At 36.5% G+C, this 14,120-nt stretch overlaps 1 protein-coding gene and 1 pseudogene across 1 annotated transcript; both read right to left on the minus strand.

Moving 5' to 3' along the window:
• Nucleotides 1-290: 290 nt before the first annotated feature.
• Nucleotides 291-4,266, minus strand: LOC109083092 (glutamic acid-rich protein-like). Its single transcript, XM_019097914.2, has 4 exons — nucleotides 3,830-4,266; nucleotides 2,185-2,663; nucleotides 1,923-2,070; nucleotides 291-1,842 (listed from the first exon to the last, which is right to left on the minus strand). The coding sequence occupies exons 1-4, from the start codon at nucleotides 4,091-4,093 to the stop codon at nucleotides 913-915; spliced, it is 1,821 nt and encodes a 606-aa protein (XP_018953459.2). The 5' UTR covers nucleotides 4,094-4,266; the 3' UTR covers nucleotides 291-912.
• A 396-nt stretch (nucleotides 4,267-4,662) lies between these two features.
• On the minus strand, nucleotides 4,663-11,142 carry LOC122145422 (annotated as a pseudogene).
• Nucleotides 11,143-14,120: the final 2,978 nt, after the last annotated feature.

The raw sequence follows: 14,120 nt of genomic DNA on the forward strand, positions 1-14,120 counted from the left end.
AAAAATATGTCCGGGTCATATTTCATTATAAATAATAACGACAGCTCTTAAAAAATAATAATAATTCATTATTAAAACATAAAACAAGAGATTCATCATTGAGGATAATCAGGATTACATCTAAGCACCGTTTAAAAGCAAGCATCCAAAACAAGTTTTGTCAAGCACGTTTCTAACTTGAGGAAACCTGCATTCAAATTCTGCCCTTTCGTATTATTCTTCATTCGTAGTTTATTCTCATTTATCACTTCTATTCCTGTTAATTTTTGTCAAAACATCACAAAGAGAAAAACTGTACATAATCAAATTTATTTAGCAGCATCTCTTGCCTTAGAACAACACTATAAATTGTGGTTTGGTTGAGAAGGGCACAAGGTAGCCTACATTTCTAGTCTTTCGGGCATTTGATGAGCTCAAATAAGCACTTACAAATGGGACACACATGTCCCCAGTGTCCAGGACCAGTGGCACATCCCTGAATCCCTGACCTAAGAGCTGCAAATATACACACACATACACACACAGCACACGTCCAATTTCAACAGACAACTAAACACCAGGAGAGAGAGGCAGAGACAGGGAAATAGTAAAAAACATAAAAAGCTGTTTTATTCAAGAGACACTCCTGAGATTAGTTAGCTGGCAAACTGCTATATGAAAAACACTGCAATGCTTTTAAATGTGTAAAAGCAATTGAAGATTTTAAGAGATATCACTAGAAAAACAATTCATCATTGGATTTGAAAAACTCACTGCTCGGTTCAAAGTTCACCTTCGAGTACACAAAGTAAGACTGAGGAACAGTTCAACAAATGTGAAATACCATGTATTACATAATTCATTGGGGAAACGGTATCAGTTCAAGACCTCAGAAAAAGTCTTTTATTTTGAACCGTTATCCTTCTCAGGAACTTAACTTTCACTGGCAAAAATGTCTTTTTCATCTAACTCTTTCACAATCTCCTCAGCAGGTTCTTCTTCTTCTTCTTCTTCTTCTTCTTCTTCTTCAGAATCTGGCACATGTTCTTCAATTTCTTCCAAGTCTTTCTGCTTCTCAGTTCCTTCTAGTGGCTCCTGCAATGTCTGCTCCTGACTGATATCTTCAACCAGCTGATCTTCAGAGAAGTTATCAACAGCCTCAGCCACACTTGTGTCAGTTCCTATTTCTTCCATGGAAGTTGAGTCTTCTTTGGCAAGAACAGCTTCTTCTTCTTGGTCTGGAATCTCCTCAGTTATTTCACCCTCCTCAGTTATTGTTTGCTCTTCAATAATATCTCCAGTGTTGACCTGAACTTCCTCAGGTATCGCATCCCCTTCAGTTACTGCTTGCTCCTCAATAACATCTCCATCGCTGACCTGAACTTCCTCAGTTTTCACATCCTCCTCAGTAACTACTTGCGTCTCAATAGATTCTTCTTCCTCAGCTGGTACTTCCTTATCAGATACCTGCAGCTTCTCAGGCTTTTCATCCTGTTGAGTTTCTGCTTCCTTCTCAACAATATCCTGGTGGAATGGAACCTCATCAACTTGTTCATCATCCTCAGTTACTGCTTGCTCTTCAGCAACATCTTCTTTGACTTCAGCTTCCTCAGGAATTTTATTGTCATCTGCTTGTTTTTCAACAGGTTCTCGCCAATGAACCTGAAGCTCCTCAGGCACCACTCCCTTACCTTCCTCAACACGAAACTCCTCAACTGCTTCCTCCTCAGTAATGGCTTGATCCTTAGCTTCTGCTCCTTCTTCCTTGATTGGAACTTGCTGTTGAGTTTCTGCTTGCTCCACTTGATGCTCTTCTACTGGAATATTTTTCTCTGAACTGGACAGCTGGCTTTCAGATGACATCTGAAACACAAAAAAACATTAGGATGTGACATGCCAAAATGATCATATATGGATAAAATGAAACTCAGTCAGGACTATACCTGACTCTGGATGATCTCAGGTTGGGGTGCGAGGTGAGAGTGAAGGCAATGATTACTCTTTTGATGGTCCTCTAGACTTCTACGGACAGCCATAAGTTGATCCTCAAGAACTTGGGATCTTCTTGCCTGTTCCATCTCCATTAGCTCCCTGGAAGAGACCAAAATAAGACGAATTAGGAATAATCGGTATCAGTAACGACTCCAAATTTCTAAAGACTTGAAATGCTACAGAGAATCCCAAAAAGCCCCTTAGGTTACTCACTTGATGTCCATAACTTCCTGTCTGTTTCTTTCAAGAGCCCTCTTGTTGCTGATAAAGAATTCCTTCAGGCTTGAAATTTCCATTCTTTGTTCTTCCAACTCAGATTTGAGACCTTCTGTAGTGGACATCTGCTGGTCGAGATGTGTTTTGGTGACCAAAACAGTGTCTGTGAGTCCAGAAATGGTAACAGCTACCTCAGAGTTTGCAGTAAGGATATAATTAAGCTTCTGCTTCAGAGTTTCAATTTCTTCAGTCTTATTCTTGACCATTGCATTTAACGTTGCGGTGGAAACATACTCCTGCTTGAGTTCAGAAAGTTTGACATTCATCTCAGACTGAAGAGACCAGAATTGTCTTTGAAGATCAGTAGATGTGGCTTTTTCTGAGGTGGCCAGTGCAACATCTGCCTTTTTTTGGGCATGTGTGTAAGCCTTTTCCAGTGCTTGTAGACGCTCTTCAAAAACACCCACATTGGCAATCTAGATATATAAACAACATATTTTCTTTCAACATATGAAGTTCAATTATTACTCTAATCAATATGCAACATTTCACCAATTTAGCAATTTATTAAGCCTGACTAGTGTTATGTCCATCTACAATTGCAGTTTGCTACTGAAAATTCATCAATCATACATTAAATCTACAGTGTTGCAGTAATTAATTCATTTCACACAAGGGCAGTGTGAATAATTTAGGATTTAAAAAATAAATTGAATTTATAAGTTTGTTCATGACATGCTCTGTTGTCAGTGGTGTTGGCAGCTAGTCACACTAGCAATCCGTTTTATGATCCACTTGATTCAGAAGAGGAGGAAAGAAACATTTAAAATAGCAATATTTCTTTTAATTCAAATTACATTAATAGGAGTTCTACTTATGCTAAGCATTCAATATTTTACAATAACATTATTTATGCTCTCTCTCTCTATACAGTATTTCTATGTATTTTATATTTATTTATTATTATTTTTTTTAATGATCACTTTAATCCAAAGTTACGAAGTAAATGCCATGATGGTGTACTTTTTTATTGGATGTAGAGTTGACAAGACTATTATTAAAGTGAATTACAACATTTGGTACTGCAGTCCTAGAATGACCATCAGTAAAAGGCAAATTGTTTGACATTTTTAAATGAATGGGTTACTTTAATACTCTACATCTCTGATCACTAATGCAGATCTGACTGCCTTTCTAATGAAAGTGCAATTTACTTGTTTGTTTATTTATATCTTTACTTTTACATGTTGGTTAGGATACCATTTGCATAATGTCCTTTAAACAAGCCAGCCTGGCAAAAGGAAACCCGATCCTCCTCCGAACACACTATTAATGGCCTGGGAGACACATGACAAAATTCAGCGAATGGAATATTCAAAGGGCACATGAGGCATACTTTCAGAGCTGTTAGTATTATGTATTTTTACAATCAAATTACAAATAATTCAAAATGTAGACTATACAATATAAACTTGTGCAAGTACTGTGTGCTGAGTACAAATGTTCCAGAGCGCACAAAGTGTGTTCCTGTGCGTAAAAGTAATGAACTGGATTATTTTATTTCAAAATTACCTTGTAACAAAGAGAAATGCATTTCTTACAAACTCGTTAACTAAATCTAGCGTATCTCAAAATCAAATACCTGTGCATTACCCACTCCTAACTGTTGTTGAAACTTGGTTATCCTAAGTTGCATTGCATTGACTGTCTCTGTCAGACTGTCGATGGTGTGCTGCTGATGGCTGCAGAACCAGACTGCCGTTGATCCCCCGACAGCGAAAATAAAGAAAACAATGGCAGGGACTGCATATTCTTTAAATCCCTTCTGTGGTGTTACAGATGGCGTCTCCAAGAGCAGCAAACTGTCGTCCTGTTTATTGCTACTTTTTCCTTTGCGCTTGGTCATCTTGGCTTCGCGGAGTATCTGCACTGTAGATGGTAACACACCCCCTTTATCTGATTTACTCTGATTTGGTTACCGTTCTACCAGACCTCAACGCTGTATTTGGCCACGACGACGGGGAACAATCAAAAGTGAACTTTCAAGCACGAGAATCGTGAGTAGGGGGCGTTGCGCACTGGAGGCGGTCTCACTTTCATGGCGCTGTGTCTAATGTTTCAGAGAATTACATAATTTTCAAAAAGCTTTATTTAGGATACTGCATCAATTTTTTTTATTATTATTATTTATAGATAGACATTCAATACATATATGTTGAGATATCCTTTTATTTTTATTTTTTATTTAAGATCACATCAGTTATTACATTTATGTCACTTTCAAGAAATGTGATCACAAATGGTGTTGTCTGAAGTCGTCCTTTCTTTACTCTGTAAGAAAACAAAATTATAGTAGTTGTTGCCTAAAAGTTTAAATTATATGAATCATAAACCTCATATCTTATTGACCAAAATAGGTTAATTAATATTAAAATAGAAGACATACCTTTGACTTTAAGTTTGGTGGACCATTCATCATGACCAAGGGGGCTTACAGCTACAAGCTTGTATTCCCATGTCTTTGGGTCCAACCCTCAGGATGAGCAGTGAATAAACACCACACACGTAAGTGATGTAGTAGTTGGGGTTGAGGCTGACATTATTATGGTACCACGTAATATGAGGGGTTGGGTTGCCCGTCACAGCACAGCTCATGTAGCACTCATAACCTGCAAGAGAAGCGTTAAGTTTCAGAGGGACAATACATTTGGGGGCTGCCTGGAAGTCGAGGGTCTTTGATACAGGCATGCTATATGAGAATTTTTATGGAAGAGATAAAAAAAAAATATTGTGAAAAGGGATTATTTCATTGTAGTAATGTCCATTTTTAGCCACCTCACATTATGCATCACTGCATATGTTACACAATTATCTGTTTGTGCATCTGGGTTATATTGTCCAAGTGAAGGTACAATAGAAGTTGGAGGGCTATGAGGAATTTACGAAGCACATGAAGTGCAGACCATCACTGGCAAAGAAATTATCCAGAGCTACTGTAATAGGCCACCTCATACTGCATCTCTCAACCGTGTAGGTACAACATGTTCAGAACAAGGCGGATATAGTTTAGTGGTGATGTGTCAGAGACAGCAGCACAAATCCCAGAAGTATAAACCTGGATAAGGGTGGCCCATAAATAGAGTTTCATAGATCTTCTATCATCACTGTGCCCTTGAGCAAGACACTTATCTCTGGGTTCTCCAAGGGACTCACCGCAATTAGTGTTCTGTAAATTGCTTTGGGAAAAGGTGTCTGTTAAATGGCAAGTAGCCTAAACCATTGCACAGCTGGTTGTAATGCAGCCGAGACCAATGATTGTCCAAACGGAATTTGCTTTCAGGCTTATTTATTTGGGTAGTTGATGCATAATGAGACTACGGACCACACGGATATGTTGTTTTTTGTTCATATCAAAGCACAAACAACGTGGAAAATGTAGCCGCGTGGTGCTGCTGACACAGAACAGCGTACGCTCTACATACGTCTCTGTAGGTAGGATTTCCAGGAATGTGTCCAATCTGAGTCCGGGTGTTCCGTCCCAGCTGCTGTCGCTCCAGGTTGTAATTAGTCACTGGACAACCACCATTGCCCTTTGGGGAGGGTCTCCATTTAAACTCAGTGGCAGACAAGGAACATTCTACGATTTCTACAGGTCCTTGTGGTGGAGTTGGCCTGTTTGGAAGAACAAAAAAAATATAGAGTACTGATATGCCACAATGGTAGAACAGTTGATTAGTTGTCTAACAACCAAACAGTTGAGGTCAGTCAGTCTAAGATTTTTTGTTCTTTTGAAGTTTTGATATTTTTAGTGATGGTTCTTTAGTCTCAGTCTCAGTTAATATTGGATTAACAATACAATACATACCAAGTGTAATTTTTGATGTTGCCTCTATAGTGGCAAATTCATTCTTGATTTAGATTTTTATCTCTCAAGTGTTTTTGCCCTGACACTTAGTAAGAAGTAGATGGCTATGAGCTGAAGACTTTTAAATCTTGACACCATGACCCTCCAGAAACTCTTTGCCCTCTTTAAACCACCGAATCTCAAATGGTTCTTTCCCTGAAAAAGGTAGTTTGAAGGAAGCATTTCCTCCTGCTTTGACAATTACATGCTCTGAGAATTTACTCAAGGCATCTGCATCAATTTTGGGTGGATCTGAAGAAAAGAGAAGAAAGATAATTTGCTGTAAACCGGGGCTGGGTGGTAGAGCTATTGTTTATTTAAAGACAGGAATAAACATCCATACAGCATTTCTCTTATATGGGTTGGATGTTAAGACATTGCATTTTATAGAAAGCATAACATTTTGAAGTGAAGCATCATATAAGGTGCCTGTCTAATTCTACCTGAATCTGAAACTTTTTCCAAACACCTGTCCCCACCATAGAGCTTACACACCGCCCTCTAGTGGCTAAGGCAAATAATGTTAATAATCGAGTTTGGCTCCTACAGAATTAGATGCGTTTTGCAGCCAGCTTTTTGTTGACATGAAAAGAGAAAACACACCTAGAGAAAAAGCAGAACACACATCTACTTTGAACAATTAATGCAGCCTCTGATTTACGTACTTCTGCTTCAAACTTATATTTCCCAGCATCTCTTTCTTGGCAGTCATGGATGATTAGTTTGTGGTGAGCCCCATCTTTGACAATTGTCATTAGATCCTTAGACTCCAACTGATGTAAAAAAAAAAAAAAAAAAAAAAAAAAAAAAAAAAATGCATTTAATTTTTGTAATGCATATAATCACTACTGGTCCAAATTTAGATGAAGATGTTTTTAATGTTTCTGAAAAAAATCTTTGATGCTCACTAAGGGTGCATTTATTTCGAACAAATATACAGTGAAAACAGTGATTTTGTGAAATATTATTACAATTTAAAATAACTATTTTTTATTGAATAGGATTTGTAAAATGTGATTTATTGTAGTGATGGCAAAGTTGAATTCAGCTGAAAATTCAGCTTTGCCATCACAGGAATAAATTTCATTTGAAAATATATTACAAAAGATAACATTATAAATACTTCATTTGGTTAACAAATTTGGATAAAAATAATAAATTACTGTACACCTTTTTTCCATTTTTGTACCATAATCCAGTGCTATCTTCACTGCTAAGTTTGCAGGACAACTCTGCTGATTCTCCAACATGTGCTGCAGTATCTGACCACCCATTCAGGAAATGGACTCCATGGTCTGGATAAAAGTACAAAGGAAATATGTCAGACATCATCCCAGGACTGAGAAACAATTGACTTTATATTAATGTGGAGTTTCAGACATGAACGCATACTTATGCTGTTGTTAGGAATCAGCTCAAAGACTCTTGCACAATTCTTACACTTATCACCTGACCACGACTGCACCTGATCCGTCTAAATCCAGTCCAACTCCTTTTCCATGTTTTCCACTCCCATCTCCTAATCTCCCAAGGTACCATCTCCTTCTTTTCTGTTCTGCCCCGTTCCGTCACCTTCACTCCTATCTCCCAGGCTGGATCCTCCATAGCCATTTTGTTCATCTCCTTTCGCTGCTCCCATAGCTGCCATCCTTTCAGTGGCTTTTCTCTCGGCCTTGGCCTTCCTGGCTGCCTAGTGTTGCCTCATCTCTTTCAGCTTGGGCCCTCCTGGCCACCTCACCTTGTTCTTCCTGAGCTTTTCTGGCTGCTTCATCTTGCGCGGACTGTGCCCTCCTGGCTGCTTGTTCTGCCTGTGGTCTCCTAGACACCTCATCTTGTTCAGCCTGAGCCCTTCTGGCCGCCTCATCTCTTTCAGACTGTACCCTCCTGGCCGCTTCATCTTTTTCAGCCTGGGCCTTCCTGGCAGCCTTGTCCTTTTCCCTCTGCAGTTTGGCTTTCTCTTTCGCTAAATGTCTGGCTAGTTCACCTGCACCAACACTTTTCCCGTGGGCACTGGAATCATCTGAAAACAGTATCAGTTACAGTATAGACTACAGTCAAAATTCAGAATTGTAAAATGGACATGAACAGAAAGCATCTGTTCATCAGGTGTTTGATTTAAGACTTCCGTCTTAGTGTATTTTGTGAAATTAAGTGTTGTTTTTAATTAAGATGTTTTCAAAACAAGTCTCTCTTATGTTCATTAAGGCTGCATTTATTTGAAGAAAATACAATAAAAAAGTAACATTGTGAACTACTATTACAATTTAAAAGAACTGCTTTCTATTTTAATACATTTTAAAATCTAATTTGATAGCAGAGCTGAATTTTCAGCAGACATTACTTGAGTCTTCAGTAACACATGATCATTCTTATATGCTGATTTGCAATATGCTAGAAACATTTCTTCTTATTATCAATGTTTATAAGCCCTTTTGCTGCTTAATATTTTCATGGGAACCGTGAAATATAAAAAAAGTTATTTTAAATTGGATTAACCTTTCACATTACTGTTTCTAATGTTTTTTTGATTGAATACATGCAGCCTTGGTGAGCGTATACTGTAAGAGATTTCTTACAAAAACATTAAAAAATGTCAATCATTCCAAACTTTTGACCCATAGTATATATGCATTTAAAGTGCATGTTAACATAATTAAACACTCGCTAAGTGGGAAAATAAATAAATTTACCTTCCACATCCAGAGTCCCCGGCTTGACCTGAGCCCAGCAATAGTTGATAGACTCCCTTGTCCTCTTTTGTACAGTTTTTAACTTCTAGTTTGTGGTGTTGCTTGTCTTCTGACACCATGATGTCATATTTTCCCCCATGCTCAACAGAGATGTCATTGGCACACCAGGTGATTTGGGGTACAGGTCCGATAAGGCACATTCAAACACTGCGTCCTGCCCTTCAATCACTTTAGTGTCTTTTAGTGTGCTATTAAACTCCACGTCAGGCACTGGAATTTCTGCACCAAATTTCTGCATATGATGCTTTGTAGACTTATCAGTTCCATCTCAATAGTCAAGCATTTCCCCATCCTGGTAATAGTAAATTGAAGTGCATTACTCTCAAAGTATTGTTGATGACACTGAGGCTGTTCAAGTGAAGGCACTTACTTTGAAGAGGAGGATTTTGCTGTTAGGATCCTTCAACTTCATGTCGAGTTCAAATTCCGTTGTGCAATCCGTTTTTTACCTCAATCTGTTTCATGCTGTGGATTTTCTCGACATACTTGAAGACAGAAAATTAAAGAGTGGAGATTTTTCATACTGTATATATATATATATATACAGTGGTGCGCAAATGACTAATACTCAAAGCAAACAAGACCTTTGACTGCTCTACCTCTCTTACCTTCTTCTTCTGGTTAAGTTTTCTCAGCATCCACCTGAAGTTAGTGACTCCAAATTCCTGACAAATGCCTTCGTAATCTTTTCTGGCTGCACTCAGTAACACCTCCCAGAACCTTGGATCGATTTCTTCTTCTTTCCATTGTTTTTCATTTCTCTTCACAACTCTAAATGTATTTAGTATGATTACAGATCAGACTGGTTGTTTTAGTTACTTAAAAGTTGCCTATCATTATGATTTTCTATGTCTCTATATAATAAATAATAATGTATAAAAGGTAAATGTATGGTGAAAGTAAATATATGATGCAATGATACGTTACGTTTTTTTTTCAGTATTTTTCTAAACTCATCAGGACCACTTTTGGGTGCTGAAAAATTAGATATTTTTTTAAAGATATTTTGACACTCTGAACTCTCTTTAACAATCAAAAGATTTTCCAATATTTTTATAGGCCTACTGTTTATTTCATTTTAAGTGTCATTAGCTCTGAGTTACATAAATACCTAGCACTCTTTTCTTGAATCCAACTGAAAAGCAGAGAAATTTCATTCACGTCCAGAATATATTCTTCATTCTTTTCATCATATCGTGAAACGATATTTTGTTGGATTAGAGATATCGCCCTTGTTATGTGCCCATGAAACTTCTGGTACATGATATCCACTCACAACAGCTTTGAAAAAGGCCAGTTTGCCTGCAAATTAAACAGAATAGGTAGTTTTGATGTTATATAATATGATCAAAGATAGATCAGGAGTAGTAAATCCAGGTGGCAGTTCCTCAGCGTACTGTGTGATCATAACACCAGGGACTTTGGATCTCTTTCTAATTGCCACTGAAATATCAGAACAGTGTTTTCAAAAACTAATCATTCCATGATGTTCAGTTTTCTAAAACTATGGAATATATTTCCCTGAAACTATACAGAAACAAGGCCATCAAATATGAAAAGGCATATTTAAATCTCATGATCTTCAGAGTTTGAAGCTGTGGATTTGTTGTTGACCACATGATGGCGATGTTTAATCACAACCTTGTTTATGAGTGCGTCCTGATCTTCACATCTACAGTACTAAACTGCTTGGTTATCAATAAGGTGAGGGTGATGGAACCAAGAAAATCTAAAATAAACGATTTAGACGGTTTTAAGAATTTTGTCAGTTCAGAATTAGTAATGGAATTTGTCTTATCTAAAATCGAGAAGAGAGTGCAAAAATCAGTACATGGCATATGCAATCATTACTATTGTTATTATAACAATTTATAGGGTGAACACAAGTTAAAGTAGGACACATAACACAATACAACCTTAAATGAATCCTTAACTGACATCATTTCTATTATTTGATGGGGCGTTATATAACATTTGGACAGAAGTGAGCAGTTTGCAGTATGTTAAAAAAATTATGACTTGTGATAATTTAAAAGAATGCCAATGAAAAATGATTATAAAGTGTCCCATCATCATAGCAAACAGATATGATTAATTCTACGAGGTGCATTTATTTTTCTTGTTATACAGTCAGACTTTTGTTGTTGTCACTGAGAGCATTATTATTATAAGGTCTTATCCCTGATAAAGGGCTGATGTGTGTAAATAAGGAATATGAAAAGCTATTTGCCAGCCATATGTCCCATACCACCTTGAACATCACCCAGTTTGCACCACAATGAGATTCAAGGAATATGCCATTTGTAGAAATGTTTATAACCACATGCTATATACATACATGTATATAGAATACCAGTTTACTGTTTTGATGCCTACTGTCTAATAGTCAATAACCAAAAACTACACCAGTAACTGACCCAATGAACCAATAAAGATATATTAGGAGGTGATATTATACATTCTGCATGTAAAGTAACACAAGACTGACATAAAATCTGTTTAATGCTATGATAAGGTACAAGATCCTTACCAATCATTTTACAAGCATTTTACCCCTACTTTTGATAGGTCAGGTCACAAATCTCATAAGTTTATTATAAATGTGCTACCTACCAGAGCAATTATGCTTTAGCTTAGGAGAGCAAATCATATTTAATTATTATAAAAATAGAATATGAGGAGAACTGCTATATTTTAACTGTTTATGTGAAAAAGTAAAGCACTTTCACTGATACTGTAACACACTCAACATAAAAGCAGAATTAGGTTAGAATATCAATGTGTTTTAGTAGAGCACTACAGATCCTTTGCTACATTAAGTTGTTATAAAATGATTTTACTCAGTCTGACTTTGCAATTACATGTAAGAAAGCACTTTAACATTGTTTGATAGCATCTAAAACACTTTAGTGCAATCTGAGCATCACAACATCAGTACCATCTGGAATTTTATCTATTTAATATGCATCAATGGGCTACTTAGAATCAGATCTGTGATTGGGTATCTTCCCATATACAAGTCAAACCTGAAATCTGAGATTGCTATTATAATATTTATATTATTTATTAATAATGATTAATGTGTAATATTGTATATTTCATTGTTCCTGGCTGAAAAAAAAAGTAAAAGTAGAAAGAAGGAGAAGCAACTCACCTTCACGTGTAGCTAACTTGCTCTGTCAACACAACCATGTTCGACTTCCACAATTTATTGCAATCTCTCCCTTTTGTTCAGCAATAAAACAGTAGTGGGCCAAATTGAAACCTCTCAAGCACTGCAGTCTTATTAGCTGTCACATTAAATCTGTTATTTGGGTGAGGTTTACAGTTGCAAAGGGACAGAGGTCCTGTCCATGGTTCATGGTCATACTTATTCTCTAAACAGTGTGAGTGACATTCAGGTTGCTTATGTGGTGAGTGACTGTTCATTTGCCATTTCCAGGGACAAGATGTTACTTCACCTTTGCGAGAAAAAAGGATCTCATGTATGCTTTTTTGCACAATTTGATCTAGTCATTAGTTACACTATTTAGACCACAGTAGTTAATTATATTTTGTCTGATAATGTTCCTTCAGATATGAGTCTATGTTAAATTCTCATGTTAATGGGACGTGCTATTTATAATTCAACTATGCACAAATAAAATACATTGATATTATGACTTATGTGCTGGGAATGCAGCACCAGCAGGTGGCATTTCACATGCACAGGAGCTGACCACACTTTTCATGCCCACAGAGTTTAGCAGCTCTCACAAGCTAGTGGTCACATTATCTGGGCCCAATAACACACACACACATATATATATATATATATATATATATATATATATATATATATATATATATATATATATATATATATATATATATATATATATAATCTTATGAGTTTAAACTTTGCCCTGATACCAACAGTGTCGTGCAGGGATGACATATTTTTGTAGGTCAAAACCCAGAAGCGAGTTTTAGCACTTCCCATCCATTGTTCCTAAGTAAATGGGGTTTTGGTCTGTGGTTAACACAAGCTCGATATATATATATATATATATATATATATATATATATATATATATATATATATATATATATATATATATATATATATATATATATATATTTAAAGCTTTTACTTCTAGCTTATACTTATATTTTACTTATAGCTATTGTATTTGGGCTTCAAATTTAACAAAAGTCAGTTCATTTGTGTAGATTATCATGATGAAATGTGTAAGACTCATACACTAGAGCTTATTTTCTGCAATAATCAAAATATAAATAAAAAGCCAATGGAATTTATTTATTTATTTTTTTCTAGAGGGAAGAGGGTCATGTTAACTTCTGGGCTGGCCAAAAAAAAAAAAAAAAAGGTCATCATAGGCTACAGTAGCCTATATACACTAAAATCTTTAAGACAAGCAAAGATTTCCTCATTTTCCTCCATTTATCATAAATTAATGACCGAAGCCTAGCAGCAAATTGCGCATGCACAGTACAACTGGTGTGGAAGTGCGGTAAATCCAAAAGGCCAAAAGCGTGCGTATGCGTTGATTTGGCCGTAGGATTTCAAGAACACGCCGTACGTACACGAGGGATATCGTTATCCAGTAGGGAGTTTATAAGAGTGAAAAAGAGCCAGTTATGATTTCAGGTGAGTGTTTTATGACAAGCTGACAGCCCGTCAGTGGCAATTCTTGTTGTTGTAGCGAGATTGTGGCAACATTGATACTACGGCTCAGCCACAACGTATTGTTATCTTACATCTGTTCTGAAAAAAAAGAAAGATGTAGGAAAAAACAGTCCTTGAAGCATTCAGTTATAAATCTGAGTCAGCCCATTATGTAAAGCCAGTACAGTGTATATGAACATTAGCCTGTTTGTAGGCCTATTTGTTATTGTTCATTTAATGTATTCAATTAATTGTTTTTCAAAAATCTTGGTTTACTGAAATGAATGGGTTATATTTATATTTGGCTTATAATGGGTTATATTTTTATTATATATATTTGGTAAAATTCAACTTTTGTGATATGCACTACATACTGACTTGTTTTTTGATAGTGGTTTCAATTGCAATTACTAGGAGGTCAGGGATGCCTGACTTTGGAGCTTGTTTTGTGGGGAACCAGGCTGAGACTGGAACTATTCAGGTTGCAATTTGAAACAGTTCTATCCATGTTCTCACGCTATTGCAGACTTTGAAGCCATGTCACTGTACTGCTGAGTGCTGCATGTCTTGGAATATTCTAAACTGTAATTTCAGTGAGAATGATAATGCT

Source organism: Cyprinus carpio, chromosome A6, assembly GCF_018340385.1.
Source record: "Cyprinus carpio isolate SPL01 chromosome A6, ASM1834038v1, whole genome shotgun sequence".
NCBI lineage: Eukaryota > Metazoa > Chordata > Actinopteri > Cypriniformes > Cyprinidae > Cyprinus > Cyprinus carpio.

Excerpts from the sequence above, each read along its gene's own strand:
- LOC109083092 (XM_019097914.2), bottom strand. The coding sequence starts at position 4,093 with ATGACCAAGCGCAAAGGAAAAAGTAGCAATAAACAGGACGACAGTTTG. Across the intron at positions 2,071-2,184 it reads CAGGAAGTTATGGACATCAA|GGAGCTAATGGAGATGGAAC; the intron begins GTGAGTAACCTA and ends GGTCTCTTCCAG. Across the intron at positions 1,843-1,922 it reads CTGAGATCATCCAGAGTCAG|ATGTCATCTGAAAGCCAGCT; the intron begins GTATAGTCCTGA and ends TTTGTGTTTCAG.